General features: G+C 42.6%; 1 protein-coding gene across 1 annotated transcript; it reads left to right on the top strand.

The window, feature by feature from the left end:
- The first annotated feature begins 13,431 nt into the window (after positions 1 to 13,431).
- Positions 13,432 to 16,818, top strand: vma21 (vacuolar ATPase assembly factor VMA21). Its single transcript, XM_052076909.1, has 3 exons — positions 13,432 to 13,586; positions 13,745 to 13,854; positions 16,095 to 16,818. The coding sequence occupies exons 1-3, from the start codon at positions 13,480 to 13,482 to the stop codon at positions 16,232 to 16,234; spliced, it is 357 nt and encodes a 118-aa protein (XP_051932869.1). The 5' UTR covers positions 13,432 to 13,479; the 3' UTR covers positions 16,235 to 16,818.
- The last annotated feature ends 6,491 nt before the right edge of the window (positions 16,819 to 23,309 follow it).

Genomic DNA, 23,309 nt, shown 5'->3' with positions numbered 1-23,309 from the left:
CCACCACCGCCTGAATCTTGGACGGGTCGGCTTTTCGCTGCCCCTTTTCGATGATGAACCCTAGAAATTGAATAGAGTCCACATTTCTCTGCCTTGACAAATAACTTGTTCTCAAGCAGATGTAGCATGTTGCTGATGTTCCTCTAAAGAACGTGAACATATAAGAATGTTGTCCAGATAAACAAAAATCGTGAATTAAATCCCTCAATACATCAGGCTTTGGAATACTGTGGGGGCGTTAGTGAGACCAAGGGGCTTAACGATATATTCAAAGTAGCCCAGTGGTGTCTTGAAAGCAGGTTTCCACTCATCCCCCTCTCTGATTCTTACAAATCGTTAAGCGCTTCATGAATTGAGTTTCGAAAATGTGGTCGCAGGCTATAAAGGAACAAATGTAGACTCGAGTAGCAGAAGAGAATACTAGTTCTGACTGTTTTGTCATTTAGACCACGATAAGGTCATAAGTATTTGTCCTTCTTTTCGATAAAGAAGAAGCCAACTCCTGGACGCGAGGGAGCATGAGATATAATCTCGTAATGCACACATATTGCAGAGGTTCAATTCTGCACCGGCTTTCCTGTGTGGATTTTGCATATTCTCCCTGTGCCTGCGTGGGGTTTTCTCTGGGTACTCCGGTTGCCTCCCACATTTCAACAACACACGTGGCATGATAATGGAGCACTCTAAATAGTCCCGAGGTGTGATTGTGAGCGCAAATGATTGTTGGCCGATTTGTGTGCCCTGCGATTGGCTGGCAACCAGTTCAGGGTGTCCCCTGTCTACTGCTCGAAGACAGCTGGGATGGGCTCAGGCACACCCATGACCCATGAGGATAAAGCGGATCAGAAAATGGTTGGATAATTGGCTGCTGCATTTGCCGTTTCTGGCTCCAACGTTTTATTCAGTAGATGCTCTCAGTTGTGCACCTCTATCCATCGTTGAACATTTATCACAAAGCCAATCATGTAAAAATTGTTGCCCAAAATGATGGCAAGTGACAACATAGAAAATACAAAATAAATAACTAGGGTAATTCGTGCGAGACAAGGAGGAATTCTCCCACAAGCAAAAACGGACGCCTCCACACAATTACTACAAAATAAAAGAGTAATGAAGCATTCAATGATCTTGATGGCCTTGCGATGATGCAGCTCATCTTGGCACGCAAGCATTTCTCCAGCTCTCTCACACCATTGCATTTTACAGTAGCACAGATCTATGCAACTGCAGTCTCCTAATGGATTTGTGCAGTGGAGTTAGTGCTCCATGTGTTCTCATGCATATAATGCGTTCCTTCATGTCCCGATCGGCTTTGGGTCGCAATCGTAAAGGGAGGTTTTAGGTGTCATTGGTTCAAGGAGACAAATCAAAGCAGGAAATGAACATTATTTCATCATTTGTTTTGATTTATTTTGAGATGAGTTCATACAGGGTTGTGGGGATTTTGGGTGGCAGTGGTTAAAATAATTTAATGAATTCTTTCCATGGTCCTTGTTGCCTGAAAACAGCAAACAGATGTTATATTTTTCTATCAAAGTAAAAAAAAAACGGTCAGTGTCGACAGGTTACCAACAAAACTACCGGTACATAGATATGATGTCAGCGACTTCAATTATTTGACAAACATCAGAAAATGAAGAAAAAATTGGTGGAAAACCAAGATTAATAGAACACAAAGACTCAATCCATCCATCCATTTTCGTATCCACTCATACTCACAAGGGTCGCGAGGGGCGTGGGGTCGGGGTGGGGGGTGGGGGGTGCTGGAGCCTATCCCAGCCGTCTTCGGGCAGTAGGTGGGGGACACCCTGAACCGGTTGCCAGCCAATCGCAGGGCACACAGAGACGAACACCCATCCACGCTCACACTCACACCTAGTGACAATTTAGAGTGTTCAATCAGCCTGCCATGCATGTTTTTGGAGGTGTGGGAGGAAGCCGGAGTACCCATAGAAAACCCACGCAGGCCCGGGAGAACATGCAAACTCCACACAGGGAGGTCGGAGCTGGAATTGAGCCGGTACCTCTGCACTGTGAAGTCGACGTGCTAACCACTGGACTACCGGGCCATCCTATATAACAGAGCGTGAATATGACAAATGATAAATATATAAATAATTTAATTTTAAATCCTCCACTGCCAAATATTTGAAGGGATAAAAATAGGGATGAAGCTGAAAGTCAAACTACCCAAAACATTTTTGTCATCTATGATTCTGGTGCTTAAACCAGTTTGCTATTTGTTTTGTTTGTCCTTGTTTTGTTTGTTAATTTTGCCGTATTCTTTTTCAACATTGGTATCAAGGTACTTTTGCAGGTATAGAATCTAAGTTGGATTACTTTGTTTTTACGACCACAGTACTGCATATAGATAGATAGATAGATAGATAGATAGATAGATAGATAGATAGATAGATAGATAGATAGATAGATAGATAGATAGATAGATAGATAGATAGATAGATAGATAGATAGATAGATAGATAGATAGATAGATAGATAGATAGATAGATAGATAGATAGATAGATAGATAAAAAAAACCACACAGCCCTGGGGAGATCATGCAAACTCCACACAGGAATGCTGGAGCTGGAATTGAACCCGATACCTCTGTATTGGGAGGTCGACGCGCTAACCACTGGACAACCAGACCGCCCAGAGAAAGGTAGTCATCTTGCTAAACCATTTGGCAATAAGCTTTGAAACCTAGGAGGAAATCACCTGGACAACATTTTCAAAAGCACTTGTCCTCATGAGGGTTGCAACAACACACCTGTTTCAAATCATCAGCTCATCAGCAAACTCTGAAAAGCCCGATAACGATCCCGATCTTTTGAATCGGGCATGTTGGAGTAGGCACATCCAGGCTTGATCACAGTCGCCGTCCACATACTCGGGCAAACAACCATTTACAATTGTGAAGATTTTGTTCGACTCAACCGGTAGGAGTAGAAGCACCTGTGGCTGAAGCCAAACCGTGCTAAAGTCAAACTGTGCTTTCGACACAAGAGCTTTCACTCAACCAGGAGGAGTAGACGCACCTGTGGGCAGTGCCAAAGCGTGACGGGGTTTTTACCGTCTAGACCTGGATTTGCCACCTGTGCTAGTTTGTAATGTTCCACTCCTCTGGGGTTATTGACATGGACAAGCCTGCTGTTTCTGACTGACATCCTAAATGGCAAACGTCATCGTGGTACAACTTTGTCTCACAGTCCTTCACAAACAAAGTTTAAATTCGGTGGTGTATGCGCAGCTGCCTTTCTATTTATATTATGATTTTATCCGAAGTCGCTCAGGACATGTTTGAGCCAAACAACAGGTGTAGCATGCGTAGCCTTATTTGACTGCAAGCACAGAAGAAATGAAGAATGCAAAAGGGCATAGCTGAGGTTTCCACGCAGAAGGAACCATGGGAAATCCTACTCTCAAGGTCAGAGATGCCAAGCCAAGAGGGAAGCCAACCCATTATTGCATTTCCAATTCTATACACTCTAATTCCGTTGAGAACACGACCTCTTATTAAGCTCCTATTTTTGACGTGGTTGTTTTATTAAAATTTCTAATCCCTCCATAAAGGGGGTGATCATCTGGCGGGAGAGAGTTGCAGCTGCTTTTCTCAAAACTCAATGCAACAAACCATCGTGTGTCAGTGCATTTCACTTTTTTCAAGTGCTTACAAAGAAAATACCAAAGATGGTGAAGTGTCAAAATGAGACAATACAAGGTTATTATAGTTAACAAAATAACAAAAACTAAAATTGAAAATAACATTTCCATGAACAAAATAAAATACAAACAAAAATGCTTTAAAATGAATTAATAAATAAATATCCGGGACATTTTTGAGATGCGGGGCCAAAAGTTTTTAAAAAGGGTGGATTAAGCAAGGACACAAGTGGTTTTTTTTCATCCTTCCCTTTACGTGTCGGGAAGGCATAATAACATGGAGTAACAAGAGTGTATAATCTCTGTATTTTCTTAACAGTCTATTTATCAGCATCATCTCAACAGTATTTTTCTAGCAACACTATCACCTACTGTATGGTCAGAGAACATAAGAAAGTACCGACAGACAGGCATTTCTAACAATCAATCCAGCCGGTTAAGAAAGCTGGCTGTGTTGTTTGTCTCTCGGTACCTGCCAACAAAGATGCAAATGCCATTTGGTTGATGATCTGCAACAGCCAATCATGGTGTTAGTGAAAATAAGGCTTGATAGGCAGGCTTTTACACAATAAAAACATCAATGTTTGCATGTGAAAGTCCTGCACATTTTTCAAAGTGTGGCGTTGCGTAATGTGGCGAGACAGGATGTGTTTTGCATTTCATGGACGACGCGTTTCTCTCATGAAATGACATATCTTCGTAGTGAGTGCCTCAATGAAGAGGAAAACACCCTAAAATCCCTAATACTTGGGTGAGCATTCTCATATTTTCAGTGATTGCCTCTTTCGCGCGGTGTCATACACGGAGATGTGGACTGTAACGGAAGCACTTTAAAAGGACAAGGGACGGAGAATGACTATCATATGAATAAGGACGGAAGGCGGATGACGGAGGGGTACCCAGGTTGGGGACAGAGGACTGACCTGCAAAATGGGGTAATGTTATAATAATAAGAAGAAGTAGAAGTAGACGACTCCAAATACAACTCTCAGCTAATTCCTGTTGCACTATACTGCAGTGTTTTCCATTTATGTTGCTCTTTCCTATCATTTTGGACTGATGATTCATCAGTTGCCTGCTCTCAGTGTTGGCAACTTGTGTTTTGTTTGTGCCCTGTTCATCCGAAATGTGTTTTGAGGAACCGGCTGAGGGGCTGACTTGTGACGAAGAAGCCAACTGGAGCAGAAAGTGCCGCTCCACCAGGGAGATCAACATGGCCAGAAAAACAGTCAGTGCTCCATCTCTATCTATCTATCTATCTATCTATCTATCTATCTATCTATCTATCTATCTCTCTCTCTCTCTCTCTCTCTCTCTCTCTCTCTCTCTCTCTCTCTCTCTCTATCTATCTATCTATCTATATGCAGTACTGTGGTCGTAATACAAAGTAATCAAACTTAGCTTCTATAACTGCAAAAGTACTTTGATACCAATGTTGAAAAAGAATACGGAAAAATTAACAAACAAAAACAAGGACAAACAAAACAAATAGCAAACTGGTTTAAGCCCCAGAATCATAGATGACAAAAATGTTTTGGGTTGTTTGACTTTCAGCTTGGGCGGCCCGGTAGTCGAGTGGTTTGCACGTCGGCTTCACAGTGCAGAGGTACCGGGTTCGATTCCAGCTCCAGCCTCCCTGTGTGGAGTTTGCATGTTCTCCCCGGGCCTGCGTGGGTTTTCTCCGGGTGCTCCGGTTTCCTCCCACATTCCAAAAAAATAAAAATATGCATGGCAGGCTGATTGAACACTCTAAATTGTCCCTTGGTGTGAGTGTGAGTGTGGATGGTTGTTCGTCTCTGTGTGCCCTGCGATCGGCTGGCAACCAATTCAGGGTGTCCCCCGCCTAATGCCCGGAGACAGCTGGGATAGGCTCCAGCACCCCCCATGACCCTAGTGAGGATCAAGCGGTTAGGAAAATGAATGACTTTCAGCTTCATCCCTATTTTTATCCCTTCAAATATTTGGCAGTGGAGGATTTAAAATTAAATTATTTATATATTTATCATTTGTCATATTCACGCTCTGTTATATAGGATGGCCCGGTAGTCCAGTGGTTAGCACGTCGACTTCACAGTGCAGAGGTACCGGCTCAATTCCAGCTCCGACCTCCCTGTGTGGAGTTTGCATGTGCTCCCCGGGCCTGCGTGGGTTTTCTCCGGGTGCTCCGGTTTCCTCCCACATTCCAAAAAAATAAAAATATGCATGGCAGGCTGATTGAACACTCTAAATTGTCCCTTGGTGTGAGTGTGAGTGTGGATGGTTGTTCGTCTCTGTGTGCCCTGCGATCGGCTGGCAACCAATTCAGGGTGTCCCCCGCCTAATGCCCGGAGACAGCTGGGATAGGCTCCAGCACCCCCCATGACCCTAGTGAGGATCAAGCGGTTAGGAAAATGAATGACTTTCAGCTTCATCCCTATTTTTATCCCTTCAAATATTTGGCAGTGGAGGATTTAAAATTAAATTATTTATATATTTATCATTTGTCATATTCACGCTCTGTTATATAGGATGGCCCGGTAGTCCAGTGGTTAGCACGTCGACTTCACAGTGCAGAGGTACCGGCTCAATTCCAGCTCCGACCTCCCTGTGTGGAGTTTGCATGTGCTCCCCGGGCCTGCGTGGGTTTTCTCCGGGTGCTCCGGTTTCCTCCCACATTCCAAAAAAATAAAAATATGCATGGCAGGCTGATTGAACACTCTAAATTGTCCCTTGGTGTGAGTGTGAGTGTGGATGGTTGTTCGTCTCTGTGTGCCCTGCGATCGGCTGGCAACCAATTCAGGGTGTCCCCCGCCTAATGCCCGGAGACAGCTGGGATAGGCTCCAGCACCCCCCATGACCCTAGTGAGGATCAAGCGGTTAGGAAAATGAATGACTTTCAGCTTCATCCCTATTTTTATCCCTTCAAATATTTGGCAGTGGAGGATTTAAAATTAAATTATTTATATATTTATCATTTGTCATATTCACGCTCTGTTATATAGGGTGGCCCGGTAGTCCAGTGGTTAGCACGTCGACTTCACTGTGCAGAGGTACCGGCTCAATTCCAGCTCCGACCTCCCTGTGTGGAGTTTGCATGTTCTCCCGGGCCTGCGTGGGTTTTCTATGGGTACTCCGGTTTCCTTCCACGTTCCAAAAATATGCATGGCAGGCTAATTGAACACACTAAATTGTCCCTAGGTGTGAGTGTGAGTGCGCATGGTTGTTCGTCTCTGTGGCAACCTGTTCAGGGTGTCCCCTGCCTACTGCCCAAAGACTGCTGGGATAGGCTCCAGCACCCCCCGCGACCCTAGTGAGGATTAAGCGGTTCGGCATATGGATGGATGAATGGATGGATGCATGCTCTGTTATAATATTGTGTGCCATACAGCCATTCGTCTTAATGTATCTCCTGAGCTGGGGGCTGCTCCATTTGTGTTTGGGTAACACTTGTTTAGAAGTTTCACATTACCATCGCACCCATGCCAATTACCATTAGCATTAACCAAACTGACTTTCGTCCAACTAAATCAGTGGTGTCAAACTCATTTTTTGTCATGGGCCGCTTCGGAGTGACGGCTTCCCTCGGAGGGCAGGTGCAAAATCTCAACGTTATTTTTTACCCATGACAATTCGACATTTCGGTACAGATTTCAGCAAGAATCATGACACACATGATTTGCTCCCGCGGGCCACATAAAATTACTTGGGGGGGCTGGATCTGGCCCCAGGGCCTTGACTTTGACACCTTTGAAGTAAATGATACAACATTTTGGGGCTTCAATATACTGTAAAATGATTAATTCTCTTGGTTTGACGTGCCTGCTTCTTTCCGTGCTTGCTTGACGGGCATATATGTTGCTTACTTGCCGTGTGTAGTGAAGACATTGGCGGCCACTTGAATACATTGATTCTTTGGGCACATTGAGTTTCACCCTCTACGTCAAAAATGCCATTGTGTACAGCCAAACAGCTGTAGCAGTAAGTCTGGGAGAAGTTCTTCATGGACATTTCATCAGTAAGAAAATGTAAATTTACTCTAAATAAGGGATATCTCCAAGTGCTACTCAAAGATTTGTTTGCATCATGTTGTCAGAACCATCAACAATTCTGTTACGCACGAAACGGGAAAGGAACCGCATCGTATGTAACTGAAAAAACGACAATAAGTGGATCCCCGAAATAGACACTGAGAAGGGCTTTGTCACGAAATAATATTTATTATAAACAAAAACTCAGTCTAATTGAAAACAGAAAACGCTGGTTAATAACGAAAACCAGGAAATGATATAACGAGACAACGAAAAGCGCTTGCCAAAAACGGCAAGGGAAATTATTAGGCAAATACTATAATATTAACAAGGAGATGTTGAAGAATGTAACGATCAGCAATTGTACAAGAGTAGCGCTTTCAAAAATACATGAGCAACAGCAGTGGTACGGCATGGAATACTCCGGTAAGGAGTCGACAACCGGAGCGCCTAGATCAGGGGTGCCCAAACTTTTTGGACCGAAGATCTACTTTTCTATCAACTAACCTCCCCGGATCTACCCTTACCGGCACGAGTGCACACACACACACACAAAAACACACCCACACACACACACACACACACACACACAAACATGCCATGATGAGAAACAGACTGAAACTAAGGCATGCAATGCACTTTTGTAGCCTGTTAAGTATCATGGCTCACACGTACCATTTTAAAGTGCTATCCCAGGGCCCGCTTAGATTCCTATTCTTTGCCCAAAAACACACAAATGGTTGTTTGTTTGGTTTTTCTCCTCGACACTCCTCGGATCTACTTGGGATATGTCTTAGATCTACCGGTAGAGCAGGATCCACGTAATGGGCACCCCTGGCCTAGATATAGCAGGTGTAATCACAGACAAATAGGCAGCAGGTGTGCCACAGCAGAAATGAACGCCTGCCACCTGCTGCCAAATACGGAACATGACAACAATAAAATAAAAACAAAGATAAAATCCTCGGCAAAATGTCACAAAGATCTTCACAGTTTTAATGGTCGCAAACAGTTTTTCTTGTCAACATGCATGCGTTCCATACTTGCGTGTGAACTGCAATTGAGCATGTTGACTTTGAGTGAGAGGCGGGGTCTTTTTGCTTTCAGGTGTTGCCATGACATTGTTTCATGGCCATTTTTCTTTTTGTGGTAGCCAAGGAAAACTACACATTACAAACCTCCTTCTTCTATGCTTGGACCAAACCTCACACTTTGTATAAACCATAGTTTTGAGGTCCAACTATCATAGAAGCAAAAAATAAGCTTCTAATTGCTTCTAATATTTGCAATAAAATGTGGAAGGTGGTTCAAACGGATTTTTCTCTTATTAATATCTGATACTTGGACAGATTATGAAGTAAAGTCAGGATTCAGCCTTTATTGACCCCAAAATAATTTATTGTTGCCTTGTAATAACCTCCATTCTTAAATCGTTCATCAATCATTTGTCAATGCTTAAGAAATAAAGGGAACTAATAAATTCCTTCAGACTGATCTACATTTATCATACTGAGATGATGACACTGGAGTGGAGTTTATTGTCGAAACAAAAATTGGACCTGTTATTTTATCATGGAAAAGAATACGTATAAAGTGTACAATATCCGTTTCTTTTCCTTTTCCTTGCAAATACTCCACATGACAATCACAATGAGATGTAAACATTTGTATTAACCGCCAAAACATAGTTCAATTAAGTCAAGTACACTTGTCAATATTACCCTCAAAAATAATAATTTTGCTCATAGATTCCTCTAACACACACACACACACACACACACACACACACACACACACACACACACACACACACACACACACACAAAAATTGTTATAATGTTCATTCTCTAGAGTAGCCACTCATATATCTTGTCGCCCTCATCATTTACTACACACCCTATGAGTAAGATGAGACAGTAGCCTACTGTATTGTTACTTCAAGGCTGGCATCACTTACTGTCACGTCGCGTGCTCGCCGACAGGTGGCGGAGTTTTCCCTCCGCCTGTTCGGTGCACCTGCTTTCAATCTCGGACTGATTGCCCTCCTATATGAATGAGACTCCGGCAGTCCTCCCACTGCCGGAGAATTCCATACCGTGCCATTGATCTCTATCGCTAATCCCGTCGCTTGACTATTTCTCGCTGCCCTATTGCCTTACAGCCTCTACCTTCGCGCATTTCGTGTTGTGACCAAATTTGTTTATTCGTTACGATTCTTCTATTTCGGTAGTTCCTCGCCCTTTATTCGTTTCGCGAGCGTTTTCGGTTATCTTCCTTATTTTCCTGGTCCTTATTTGACCAGCGTTTTCCGTTACCGTTTTCCCTGTTCGGGCTCTTTTTGTTCTTTATTAAAACCCTTTATTTCTTACAAGATTATTTCGTTGTCTGCCTTTTCCGGGGATCCACCTCGTCTTTTTTCTGTTGTGCACGAGGCGATTCCTCATCGCCTCGGGCTCAACGTGACACTTACAGTTACACAATGTGATATCTATTCTTTCAGCCCAAAAAATGTCTGGTAAAATAGACCAATGTAGATGATTAATTGAATATACAACTTTTTCAGCTTGTTGACACAATGTGGGAGTACAGTATAGAAAACAGGGATGGACCTTAGATTAATCCCAAACACACACACACACTGTCAGAGATTTTCTCGGACAAAGTTAAAGAAATGACTCGGCACACAGGAAAATTGTCTTTAATATCGGCGGAAGTGGACCTCTGAGAGCGAACGACGGTTAGTTGCTCCGCGATCACACTCAAGCTCCCTTCCCGCCAATTCAGACTTTTATTGTAACATAAAAGGAAAACACTGCCCCCGATATTTGCATACCGCACCCCCGGTCCGGCCCCTCGGTAGTGATTGGTTACCTGTTTTAAACATTGAACCACCAGTACGTTAGCGCCTTTTCTGTCTGGTCTACATTGAATTAACATGTTGCAGACTTTGCGGATGGCCATTGTCGCCTGAGCGCGACGGGTGTTCTCAACTCGTCTTTTGTTGTTCAACTGCTGTTCCCGAATTATTCATTCCCCTTTTGTGACCGAGTTTCGCCCTCTCCCCCGTGATCGCATTGGCGTGCTAATTGTGGACTTCAACAGCCCTCCGGCCAGTTAGCCGGCGCCTTTATGCACAGGTGTTTGGGGGTGCGGGATACGCACCCAAACGTTTCGATGTGCCCACATTAAAATGAAACTTTAAACATGATACAGTTTTGCTCATAGATTCCTCTAGCACACACACACACACACACACACTCACATAATTTACAAACCCCCAAAATTGCCAATCCCAGCTGTCTTCGGACACTAGGCGAGTTATACAATGAACTGGTTGCCAGCCAATCGCAGGGTACACATAGACAAATAACCATTCATGCTCACAATCACACCTTGGGACAATTTCAGTGCCCAATCAACCTGCTATGAATGTGGGAGGAAACCAAAGTACCTGGAGAAAACCCACGCAGGCACCGGGAGAACATGCAAACTCCACACAGGAAGGCCGGAGCCGGAATCTAACCCTGCACCTCTGTACTGTGGGGCCGATGTGCCAACCAGCTGAGCACCGTGCTGCCCATGTGTATGTGTGTGCATGTAATGCAGGTGCACAAGATGTTATTTGGAAGGCTTTTGGTAAGAAAGTGCCAGATTAAAAGAAAAAAATGTCTCAGTCATGAATGATGTGCCATTTAGTAAAAATTAAAGCAAGTCAGCCTGCTCTTAGGCTTACTTTGAAGGTTGCTGACAAATCATACCTGCTGCGTGACAATGTTCATATATGCTCTGCTAAAATTATTATTATTTTTTTTTTTTCCAAAAATTGGTGAAGCCTAAGATGTACTGCAGGCTCTCCACATACATAAGACAACACCATCAAATCCAAGACCAATTCAGAAACACAATGACCAGAAATGATGGATTTTTATAGGACGATAACACAGGCTCACTTTGTGCCTCTGAATTATTCCACACATTTAAAGAATGAAAATCCTTTGAATGATCACTGAAGCAAAATGAATTTGTTTTCAGTGGGGTAAACCAAATTTTTGCAACAGGTTTTCTGAAGTAACAGGAATATCTAATGCAACATTTTATTTCATATTTATTTTACTATTTTATTTTATTATCGATTATTTTGTTATTTTATGTTAACTGTTGTGTAAGGTGATTTTTTTACAGCTGCAGCTGTAAAAGCACGATATAATTAAAGATGTATTGTATTGTATCGTAGTGATCGTAGTGTTACTGTTTATTCTGTATGTTAAATTGCTCCATGTACAGCACTTTGTATGCAGCGATGGCTGTTTGAAAGTGCTCTATAAATACTGTTGACTTGACTTGACTTGACTTGATATTTCACTATGATAAATAAAATGTTCAACTTCTTCAGAAGTTGACAGTTATTTACCGGTACTAAAAAACAAATCTTTTACAATGTAGTCCGATAGACCTCCTGAAACTGACCATTAAGCATTAAATTGGAATGTCATTGAATCAATACATGATTGGAATTCAGCTATTCATGGAAGCTACTATTTGCAGATGCAATATAGACCTCATGGGCGGCCCGATAGTCCAGTGGTTAGCACGTCGGCTTCACAGTGCAGACAAACCGGGTTCGATTCCAGCTCTGGCCTCCCTGTGTGGAGTTTCCATGTTCTCCCCGGGCCTGTGTGGGTTTTCTCCAGGTGCTCCGGTTTCCTCCCACATTCCAAAAACATGCATGGCAGGCTGATTGGACACTCGAAATTGTCCTGCGATTGGCTGGCAACTGATTCAGGGTGTCCCCGCCTACTGCCTGAAGACGGCTGGGATAGCCAGCACCCCCCGCGACCCTAGTGAGGATCAAGCGGTTCGGAAAATGGATGGATGGATGGAATATAGACCTCATTAGATTTTAGTTTTGTGCACACTATATCCTCTATATGAGGAATTATATGAGGAATTACAATTAACTGAGAAGGAAAAAGGTACTTAAAAGTAACTTATTTGTTATGGATAGCAAAGGTAATGGTGGCAGAGGATCCAAAGCGAAGGAGACGAGGGAAGGGGTGCATGGTTAAGTGGTCCATGGAGGAAAACGTGGAGCCAGGCTGGACAGAGAGGCAGGCACTGGAAAAAGACATACAAGGACAATTGAGTGTGCACAAAAGTACAAAAAAACTCTCCAAAATAAAAGCACAGAAGGAAGAGGGTCTGTGACCACACATCACATCACATTATTACTCTACAGTACACAGATGGTGATATTGTAAAGAAACATGTTACTTTCAAATGCATGCAACGAGTAATATGCAATAGGCTATATGACATTTTGTACCTAACACGGGTCCTTCATTCCTTTTTCTGCCCTTCCTCCTCACTTCTCATTGTACCTCTAACCAGTTTATCCTCTTTAGCGTCCAGCGTTGGCACATCAATGGCACTCACTACTAAAATCACTCTGAGACAGTCGTGCTCCACAATCTGATGTTCTGCATACAGTATCACTCTTGTACAGCTTTTATTCTTTCGGATGGTTTGTTTTAATGGGATTTCTTGTTTTCATTTGTTAGACAGTGACCTTGACTGCCCTAAAAGATGGCTACAAATAAAATGCTTTATTATTCTTCGTATTGCTATTTAGTTTTTACTCCTGAAAAAAAAGAATTATGATGTCTCTACATTTCAATCTTGTGACATTTTATAATTAAAAAAGGGACGGTCAAAAAAGTCCCGATGAAAAGCCGCCTCCCTTTTCTCGCGATACGAACGGAGATCTCAAGTGGTCATATGACAGTCCCGTGACTTGATGCGGAAGTAATGCAAAACAAGGAACAATCTTTGGCGTCGGCCATCTACTCAACAATGGACGGATCCATCAGCGCTTCGTCGGGCAACACGGAAGGACCCCCGTTTCATTTTAGAACGTAAGAAAAGTCACCCACTGGGTGTCCGTTCTGTAGCTAGCTTTGTGCGGCTGCAGTCTGTTATAACGTGACGGAAAATGTTTCAACGCAAGGGATGCCCCGAAAGGAGGGATTAAAGATGGCCCGTGTGCGTGTGCGTTTGTGTGGCTTCCTTGCAGGAATGAAGGCTCCTTGGTTTCAGCCCTCAAGACATTGCTGTTCTTCACCATACTTATGGTCACGCTACCGATTGGTTTGTACTTCGCTTCAAAGGCTTACATTTTCGAAGGTGAAATTATTTTCTGTTTTATGCCGTGTTGATGTCTCGGGTTTGTTTCGCCACTTTTCAAAACAAAACACCGTCCAAACAGCCAGCCTTTATTTAACACTGTGCACAATTTGAACATTCACACTGCGCTTCAATAAGACAAAAACAAGAAAAATAACCCTACACTTAAGTAATGTTGTAACAAAACGCTATTTTAGGTTAAATAGAAATTGTACCCAAGTAAGTGGTTAAAACATCCATCCATCCAATTTTTAATCCGCTAATCATCACAAGGGTCGCGGGTGTGCTGTAGCCTATCCCAGCTGTCTTCGGGCAGTAGGCTGGGTGCACCTTGAAATGGTTGCCAGTTAATTACAGGGCACACATAGGCGAACAACCATCCGCGTTCACTATCACACCAAGGGACAAAATAATAACAATAAATTCAAGGCATTGTTACATTCTGTAAAAGTTTAATCTTATATTTGATACTCCAATTGAGAATCACTTTTTTTAGAAACATTTTTCGTAAATAGTTTATGTAGTTGTACACAAGATAAAAGTTAGGGCTGTTTGCCTTTAAGGTGAAATTTATGGAAAATGTCAAAAGTTCCCGCTACGACCTTTGCGAACAAACTACGGCCCGCGGGCCGAATCAGGCCTGTTGATCTTTTTAATACGGCCCACTGAAGGTTGGTACACAATTAAGGTTTGATGGAAAGTCTTTTCATTTGGACTTGTAATGACAGGTATTTCAACGCCAGGTGGCGCAGTTACTTGAAGTTGCAGAGCACAGGGAAGGAGGGGTAGACGATATGGGAGCCCGAAGTAGCGCCAACTCAAGGAACTCCCGCTCGACACGACAATACAACACAATACAGAATAAGCATGTATATCGGAATAAGTGTGTGCGCGCCACTATTTTCTTTCGTTGGATCCAAAACGGCGACATGCAAGTGACTCTTTACTGCAGTGAGTGTTCCTGGAATTGCGAACATTTTTACGTCCTGCAGACGTCATGTGCCTGGTCATGTACGTCATGTGCCTGGAGTTGAGTGGCATTCACCATCCGGTTTCTCGGGGTATTGTTCACAATGTAGCAGTCATAAGCATGGGATTTGGCCAAAGGATGTCCACTTCTACATCTTTCTCCGACTCTTCCAGTCTCTTGGTATCTCTGTTCAGACCTGCTGATGACATGCTGTGACACTCTAAGCTCAGCGGCCACTTTCGTCTGAACATATCCTGTTTTAAGCATCACAATGCCAAGATATTGTTGATCTATTGTTAGGTGTCGACTTGGTCTCATCATGTCAAAATGTGAAAAGCATTGAGGATGACCGTTTAAACACCCGCTCGAAATGAAGCATGCGAGACATTTATTGGTTGGTTCAAGTATCAAACATCTGTTGTGAATTTTGCCGCTAAGCTCCTCATTGGATAACAGCAACTTGTGCAGAAAGTACTAAAACAGTCGGTCGGACATGTGCGTTCAAAAGCTTTGAGAAGATCACATTGAGTTCAGTTTAAACATTTTAGCCTGGTCCTGAAATTTCACCTGAAAGCCAAATATGTGAATAGTGTATGATAGAATTTTGGAGGTACAGAGGGATAGATGTCAAATGTTCCTGACAAAAACAATACCTGACAATAATGCAAATTTACACGCTTCAGAATGCATACATAGAGGAAGAGATAAAGCTACAATGCAAAGTTTTGGGAGTCATGTTTGAACGATACATGGGAACATCAAACTGTTAATTCCTATGGGGAAAATGTTTCCCAATCCATCTGATCCGCTTATCCTCACAACGGTCGCGGGGCGTGCTGGAGCCTATCCCAGCTGTCTTCAGGCATTAGGCGGAGGACCCCCTGAACTGGTTGTCAGCCAATCGCAGGGCACACAAAGACGATCGACCATCCCCACTCCCGCTCCCACCTAGGGACAATTTCGAGTGTTCATTCAGCCTGCCATGCATGTTTTTGGAATGTGGGAGGAAACTGGAGTACCCGGAGAAAATCCACGCATGCACGTGGAGAACATGCAAACTCCACAAAGGAAGGCTGGAGCCGGAATTGAACCCACGACCTCTGCACTGTGAGGTCGACGCGCTAACCACTCCACCCCGGGCCGTCCCAATCCAAACCAATTGGAGAAAATCATTCTCGATCTGAACAGAATTCTTGAACATGTCACAACTATCATAATAATTGTCTTCCACATTCCGCATGCATCAATCTCTTCTGCTTTCTCTTCTCAGGCTCAATGAAGATGTCAAATTCAGACAGCTACTTCTATGCCGCCATCGTCGCCGTGCTGGCCGTGCACGTGGTCTTGGCCTTGTTTGTTTACGTGGCCTGGAACGAAGGCACGCCCAAAGGGAAGGGCAAATACGATTAAGTATGATCGACGGTGACCAACAAACCTTTCGAAGGGATCTTCAGAGCGGCCCCTCCAGCACCACGAGCTCTACCCCGGCTCAACACCTATCATTTAATGAGAAAGTTCTGGTGTGCGTCGGCCTTGAACTTACTAAATGGAGCCTGTTGAACGTGCCGTTCTTGTGAAGACCCCTTTTGACTTCTTCTGTTAAAAGAGGGCAGCTTTTAAAATGTGTTTTTTTCCTCATTTGTCTTAACAGTCACAAGTCCGACATGTGGTAAAACATCTTCCATTCTGCTTTGTTGTGTACGTCACTGAGCCGTTTGATTCCCAAACTGTTGAACCATCGCAAACAATTTCAATCCCGAGTTCGTGACGCATACTTGCTCAATACTTGGTTGAGTTCAAATAAGTAATACACAAGTGAGGAATTTCAGTTGTCTTATTTTGTCACGATGTTTTAGCGTTGCATTTTTGTTCCTTTTCAGAGAAGTGTCTTGATGCTACGATCGTCGAATTGTCCAGCACTTCCGTGCGGCTGTTATTTTGTGATGTCAGTGTGAAATAGATCGGCGATCTGGTTGAATAAATGTGTGAAGTCGAATGTAGTCCTCTAGGTTTCATCGTGTTTCACTCGCTTTTATTATTTTGTTGTGAGCTGAGCTTCCCTTGCAGTTTTGGAGCAATCGCCTCTGGTTCACGTACATATCAAATGGATGAAATAATCCAAAGTGGGGGCTTCGTGGCAAAGTTTTTTGTTCTCATAAATGAGTGTCACCACTCAAATTGAATTCTGCAGCCAGATGCCTGGAAATATATTTGACACCGCATCAAATTGACAAAATTGAACCAAAACTAATTGGAGATCAATACATAAAAAACGAGCTAAATAGGAAAGTATGACAATGTCTGTTGAGTGTTGCAAGGACCGGTCTGTAGGTTGAAGTAACACATCTGGAGAGAGAAGACAGACGAGCTTTGTTTGTTAGGCTAAGATTGTCGAATCCGGAACGTGACAGATTGTCCTGTTAGTGGACGTTATCAAGAGTTTTCACCCGCATATTTACATGCACAGTTACACAACAACAGAAAAAAAAATCTTATCTGTAAGCCATCTATTTTTAAGAGTAGTGGTGAAAGATGAGTTTGAAATGCTGACTTTTTTTTGCATAATTGAATGGGTTCTGTTTGTAATTGAAATTCTAATAAAATTACTTCCATTTGGAAAATCAATGTCAAGGGAGTGGCATTGAGTGGCGCTGGTGTTTCGCTATTTGCAGTAGGGCACGATTTCGATCCACTGTGACAAACTGTAATTTACCCCAAATTGATGCCTGGTGCTCTGCAGCTGAGTAAATAAACAGCCCTTCGTTTAGGGACTTATTTAAAAATGCATAATAAAAATAAATAATTGCATCTCACCCTAACATTGCAACTGCAATTTTCAATGTGAGTTTCAATGTCCACTTCCCCATGTATAGTTTTTTTTAAACAAAAACGAGCAATACATTAATCTGTTTTACTATAAAAGAAATCCCCCATTTATGATACATAAATGCTTTGGTCTGAGACATTAGGTTCATGCAAAAATGAAGGCAAATGAACTGTGAATTACTATGAAATAATTTACTTTTGTTGAAGTTGGCAAATTATGATCCATTTTCTGACCCGCTTATCCTCACTCGGGTCCCGGCAAGTGCTGGAGCTTATCCCAGCTGTCTCTGGGCAGTAACCGGGGGACACCCTGAACCGGTGGCCAGCCAATCGCAGGGCACACAGAGACGAACAACCATCCACGCTCACGCTCGCACCGAGGGACAATTTCGAGTGTCCAATCAGCCCGCCGTGCATGTTTTTGGAATGTGGGAGGAAACCGCAGATAGATAGATATAGATATGTGGCGGCCAGGTGGTTGAGTGGTTCAAGCATCGAATTCACAGTGCAGAGTTTGTGGGTTTGCTCCCAGCTCCGGCCTTCCTGCGTGTAGTTTGCATGTTCTCCCCCGCCTGTGTGGGTTTCTCCGGGTACTACGGTTTCCTCTCGCATTCCAAAAACATGCATGGCAGGTTAATGGAACACTCCCAATTGTTCCTAGGTGTGAGTGTGAGCGCCGACGGTTGTTTGTCTCTGTGTGCCCTGTGATTGTCTGGCAACCGGTTCAAGGTGTCCCCCGTCTACTGCCCGATGACAGCTGGGATGGGCTCCAGCATGCCTGACCCTCGTGAGGATCAAGCAGTTTACAAAATGGATGGTTGGATGGATCTCTCTCTCATATACACACACACAAAAGGATAAGGATTTTCTGAGTGACCCCAAACCTACTGACCATCCAAAATGAAACATTGTTTTGACTTTGCAAAATTGCATTCTGCTTTTTAAATTTTAGGTTATAAATGTAACAGATAAACCGAGAAGCAACGGCAACAATACAACAACTTTGTATTGTTTTTAATTTGTTAGGTGTGACAAACTGAATTTTTTTTTATTCCTTACTTATTGATTTACTCCAGTTATATTTGGTTCCTGCCAGAAAATGTGGTACAAAAAATTAATTCGACAGCCTCACGCCGAAGTGCTTTCAAGTGTGTTCCAGTTTCAAAAGGCCGATTGATTTTTGTTCCGGCTCTCACGTGGTGGCAGCAAATGACACTTTCCCCCGCCATGCAAACAGAGTGAAAGCAACTTGGACAAAAAGCCATGCAGTAATGAACATTTACTGCTTGTTAAAGCATGTCTGCAGCTGCTTCTTTCTTTCTGCAAATTTAGTTTTTGGGCCGCACTGTCGTGAAGTTACGTAGGGCTCACGGCATCGAAATTGGTGATGAGGCGACAGGCCTGCAGGCAATCACAAACCATTTACTCAGCGGACATCATGAGGTCCGTTTGGCTGCTGCTTCTAAAGCATCAAGCAAACCTACTGCCGTCGTAAGCTCAGTTTCTGGCTGTTTATCATTTATTACACATCAGCGGGTTGAATGTGTACCGTCTGAGTAATGAAACACAGGCCCAAAATTGAAACAACACGCTTTCTCAAGACAACGATTAAAAGAAAAACCAAACACACGCTTCAGTGGTTCCTTATGGTTTTGATACTGCCTTTTGTATGCATTTGTTGGACCTGCGCAGATGAGGAATCCACTTTGGACTTTATTCATAATAATCTGTGTTATGCAAGCCTGGGAAATGGAAGTTTCTTTAGTGGCCACAAGATGGCAGAGCAGCAGCATCTCAGATGTCGATGAAGGCCGAATCAAGTGGCAAAGTACTCACACGACAGATAATTCTGTAAAAAAGTGCGAATTGCGGTATTTTACTTTACCGAAAGTGAAAAGTACTGATTCTGAATACAACGGAATACAAAAGGACACAATTGTTATTGTTACTGTCATAGACCCGACAATGTCTTCCATCTCGTGCTCTCTCTCTCTTCTGGCCCCCTTCCTCAGTCCTGCTGACACCTGGTGGGTCATGGTGCCCAGACTCTAGTCCTCAGCTCGTTCTCCAAACTCGGTTCCTGTAAACATTACCAACCTTATCTTTCCATGGGTTCATGCTGAATCTTGTTTAGTTTACTAGGTGTCCATGTGCATTCTTTTTAGCCTTGGTCATGTCCGTCTATGAAACTTGTCCCCTGTGGTGATATCTGTGGTGTTATAATATGTGGATGCAGGTGTGTGTGTGTGTGTGTGTGTGTGTGTGTGTGTAGACAGCTAATATCGAAGAACACACAGGACACCAAAAGTAAAGCACCCCCATATAGTGTTCGTCATTGTCAGGCGTACTTTCATGACTTAACTTGCCTTTAACTTTTCTCAATTTCTGTCTTTTACATTTTGTTGTCATCCACTGAGGTTAAAAAAATGATGAATAGAAAGTACAGACAGACAGAATAAAAGCAAACACTTTTCAGATGTGCTAATACTCAAGTAAAGTATTTGTACTTCATTAGCTCACTTCCCACCACTGCAGTAAAGTGACTCATGTGGATACCTGATTTTATGTCCTCAATTAAATACCAAAAATCTATGTTATTTCCCATGAAATTCTCTCCAGGTGTTAGCAAGAGGTCTGGCATACAATCAATGGAGTGTCCCCTCCAGAGGACAGTTTTAATAACCGCTACACTAATGATTAATTGACATGAAAAAAAAAATCTCACATTGGGTTAAGGGCATCATCAGCACAGAATGGTACTGTAAAATAAAAGGTGTTGTTTTTGAAGAGCAAACAAAAGTCAGATTCAAGCATAAGCAGAACAAAGTGAAGAGAGAGAGAGCAAAAGAGATAATAAAGTTGTGATTGTAGATTGTACACACCTCAGTTATCAAATTACTGTCCACATTATTAGGTACTGCATAATTTTACACCATAATATTCCATAGATGAGTTGTATCAAATATTCTGCCTCGAGTAATACTTCACACAGCAGCAATAATGTACTGTAGTTAGTTGGTAGACCATACTCGGACATGTTTCTAATACTGTATTATGTTTACGTGTACCTAATGTTAAGGCCACTGAGTTAAGGAGGTCCACTTGATCACATTTTAAGAGTCTGTATGTCATCCACTTTTTCTGACCTCGAATAACCCATAGGCGTTTTCATTTACAAAGTGATATTCGGAAAGTTAACAAGAGACTTTAGTCATTCCAGCAGCAACTGTATGGAGACATAAGTTACAAACAATGTTCCCACATCATGTTTTCCTCCTGGTTTGACTTTCCTTATTGTGACAAATGCCCCCAAAATATGTTTCTTATTGAACAAGCACTTTGTGGAACAAGAAAAAGAAACATGCATTCGTCAAGACATTTGAAATCTCATGATCTGTTTTTTGCACTTTTATATTCGAGCATATGCGCATTTCCTCTTCCCTTGACATCAAGTCTTAACACGAAAATTATGATCACACCAAACAGGGGCTTTGTCATCATGAACACAGTATGCTGTTAACTCATTTACCAGTTGGTGTTGTTTTTTTTTTTTTTTTTAAATACCATAGGCACCAACATGATTTCCTGGATGAGCTTAATGCGTGCACTTGTTCGTGTATACACACACAGAACAGTGTTTCTTTGCAGTTAGTGGGTGTAGTGTGTGTGAGAACACGAATGCTACCACACCACTATGATTAGTGGAGAACACGTTTCTTCTTCACGATTCGTAAACAAGGCCTGTAATTTCAGCCGCAATTAAGTGGGTGCATACAGACCAATCATGAACATTTTACAGACTTTTTTTAAATGTTCCAAGATGGCCAAATTATTTATCCATGTCTGTTGTAGTACTCAGATTGACCTGTGAGAGGCAGGGTAGTGCCACAGGACATAAAGAATGTCGGAAATACACAGAAATAGAAAGAAATTGAAACTGTTAGCTTACCTGGTAACTATATCGTGGTTGTCAACTCAAAATCAGAATTGCTTTCTCATTGTACCACAGGGTGCAACGACATGGAACAGACACAAACCGTTCAAGACACATTGACAAACAACGACCAACCGGGGGTTACAGACCGGGTGTCTGCTGGGTCGCCTTCTGTAGCGCCCAGTTTTTACAGATAAAAAGAAGCATAAGGGAGGGGGCGGGGAGAAACACGAACCCAGACTGGGGTATTACCTGATGGTGCCCCGCTTTAAGTAGTTAATGATGTGTATTGAATCCAATGACACTAAATGCTAAGTGGCAAGTTTAAGACAGCTTTATTTACATGTTCCAATTTTACAGAGCGTCACCAAACACTTTACAGCAATCAAAATAACAAACTAAGATACAAACAATTCTGCTTTGAATTATGTTGTTTTTTTTCGAGGTGATCAAATAATCACACATTACAAATATTGAAACTGAGACGAACGCAATCTCTACTGAGGCACGCCTTGGAATTGGATACAGTGTTTTCACGAGGACCAGTTATTTGCCAACATTACACTTGTCAACTGTGCTGGAGGCTGACACTGTCTTATTTCATGAAACGTTTGCCGGTCACAAATAAACATTTACTGATGGGCATTTTTAAAATGAAGTTTAACAATCAATTCTATTTAAAAACCCGAGCACACCTCTACTTTGCTGTATTTATGTGCAGTCAAAGTGATCCTAGTCAATTAAAGACCCTGTAAAATGAATCCGGTGATCTGTTTCTAATCATGTGATACATGTTTGAAGATAATTGCTGTAAACCTGGGCAAAGATTGAGAACTATGTAGCAGGGAATTGTGCAACAACAGTTCCGGCCATGTACGATTAATACGACTAGCTGAGTAGCTCTGCCTACACCTGGAAAAAGCGTCTTCCTCTCAGATTGCCACCTGGCGTGGCCACTTTACACAAGTTGGAAATACTTTTGAAAGTCAAATTTGACAGACAGTGTGTGGTGTGAAATTTGACTGGCGGTGGCTTTGAATGGGTGCCCCATTGTCAGTGTCGGTGCCCCGGAGCCGGGATCAAACCCACGACATCTGCACTGTGAGGCGGAATGCTAACCGGACAACCACCGTCAGCACATGGAGGGATTGGTACGCTGCTATATTTTTGTCTTATCCAGTCATCTTGCGCTCTCTTGGTATATTACATTTTTTGGTATTATTTTAGAGTGAGTTTATATGCCTTTTTAAAAAGTGCTGTAAATGTTGCCTTAGGAGTGTTTCAGTATGGTATTTTTTTTATTATGGATTTCACTTATTGTGGGCGTGGCCTGCAACATAACCCCTGCGATGGAAGGGGGTGTACTTTACAATTACTTTTGATTGTGCAACGCTTCCAGCAACACCTGCCACAACGTGACAGTATTGTGCACGATGACTTTTAGTTTTGATTTACTTTCAAGTTTGATAGTTTTTTTACAGAGTGGTTAACGTTTCACACTTGTCAAGAATCCGTTCATAAAAAAGTATTTTATTTTCCCCTCGCTGAGGAAATGAATTCCATTGGAGAACTTACTTTGAAAGTAGAACAGCATTGAGGACAGAGTGTGTCCAACTTCAGAGGTCCCACGGAATTGTGTTGCTTCAAAAGCTGGACCCTTTGCCATTTTCTGCGTCCTTTGTGCAACACTGTAAATGTTTCACAAAATCAACATTGTGGACCATG

The sequence above is a fragment of the Hippocampus zosterae genome, chromosome 1 (genome assembly GCF_025434085.1).
Source record: "Hippocampus zosterae strain Florida chromosome 1, ASM2543408v3, whole genome shotgun sequence".
NCBI lineage: Eukaryota > Metazoa > Chordata > Actinopteri > Syngnathiformes > Syngnathidae > Hippocampus > Hippocampus zosterae.
This window is presented reverse-complemented; position numbering and strand designations above follow the sequence as displayed.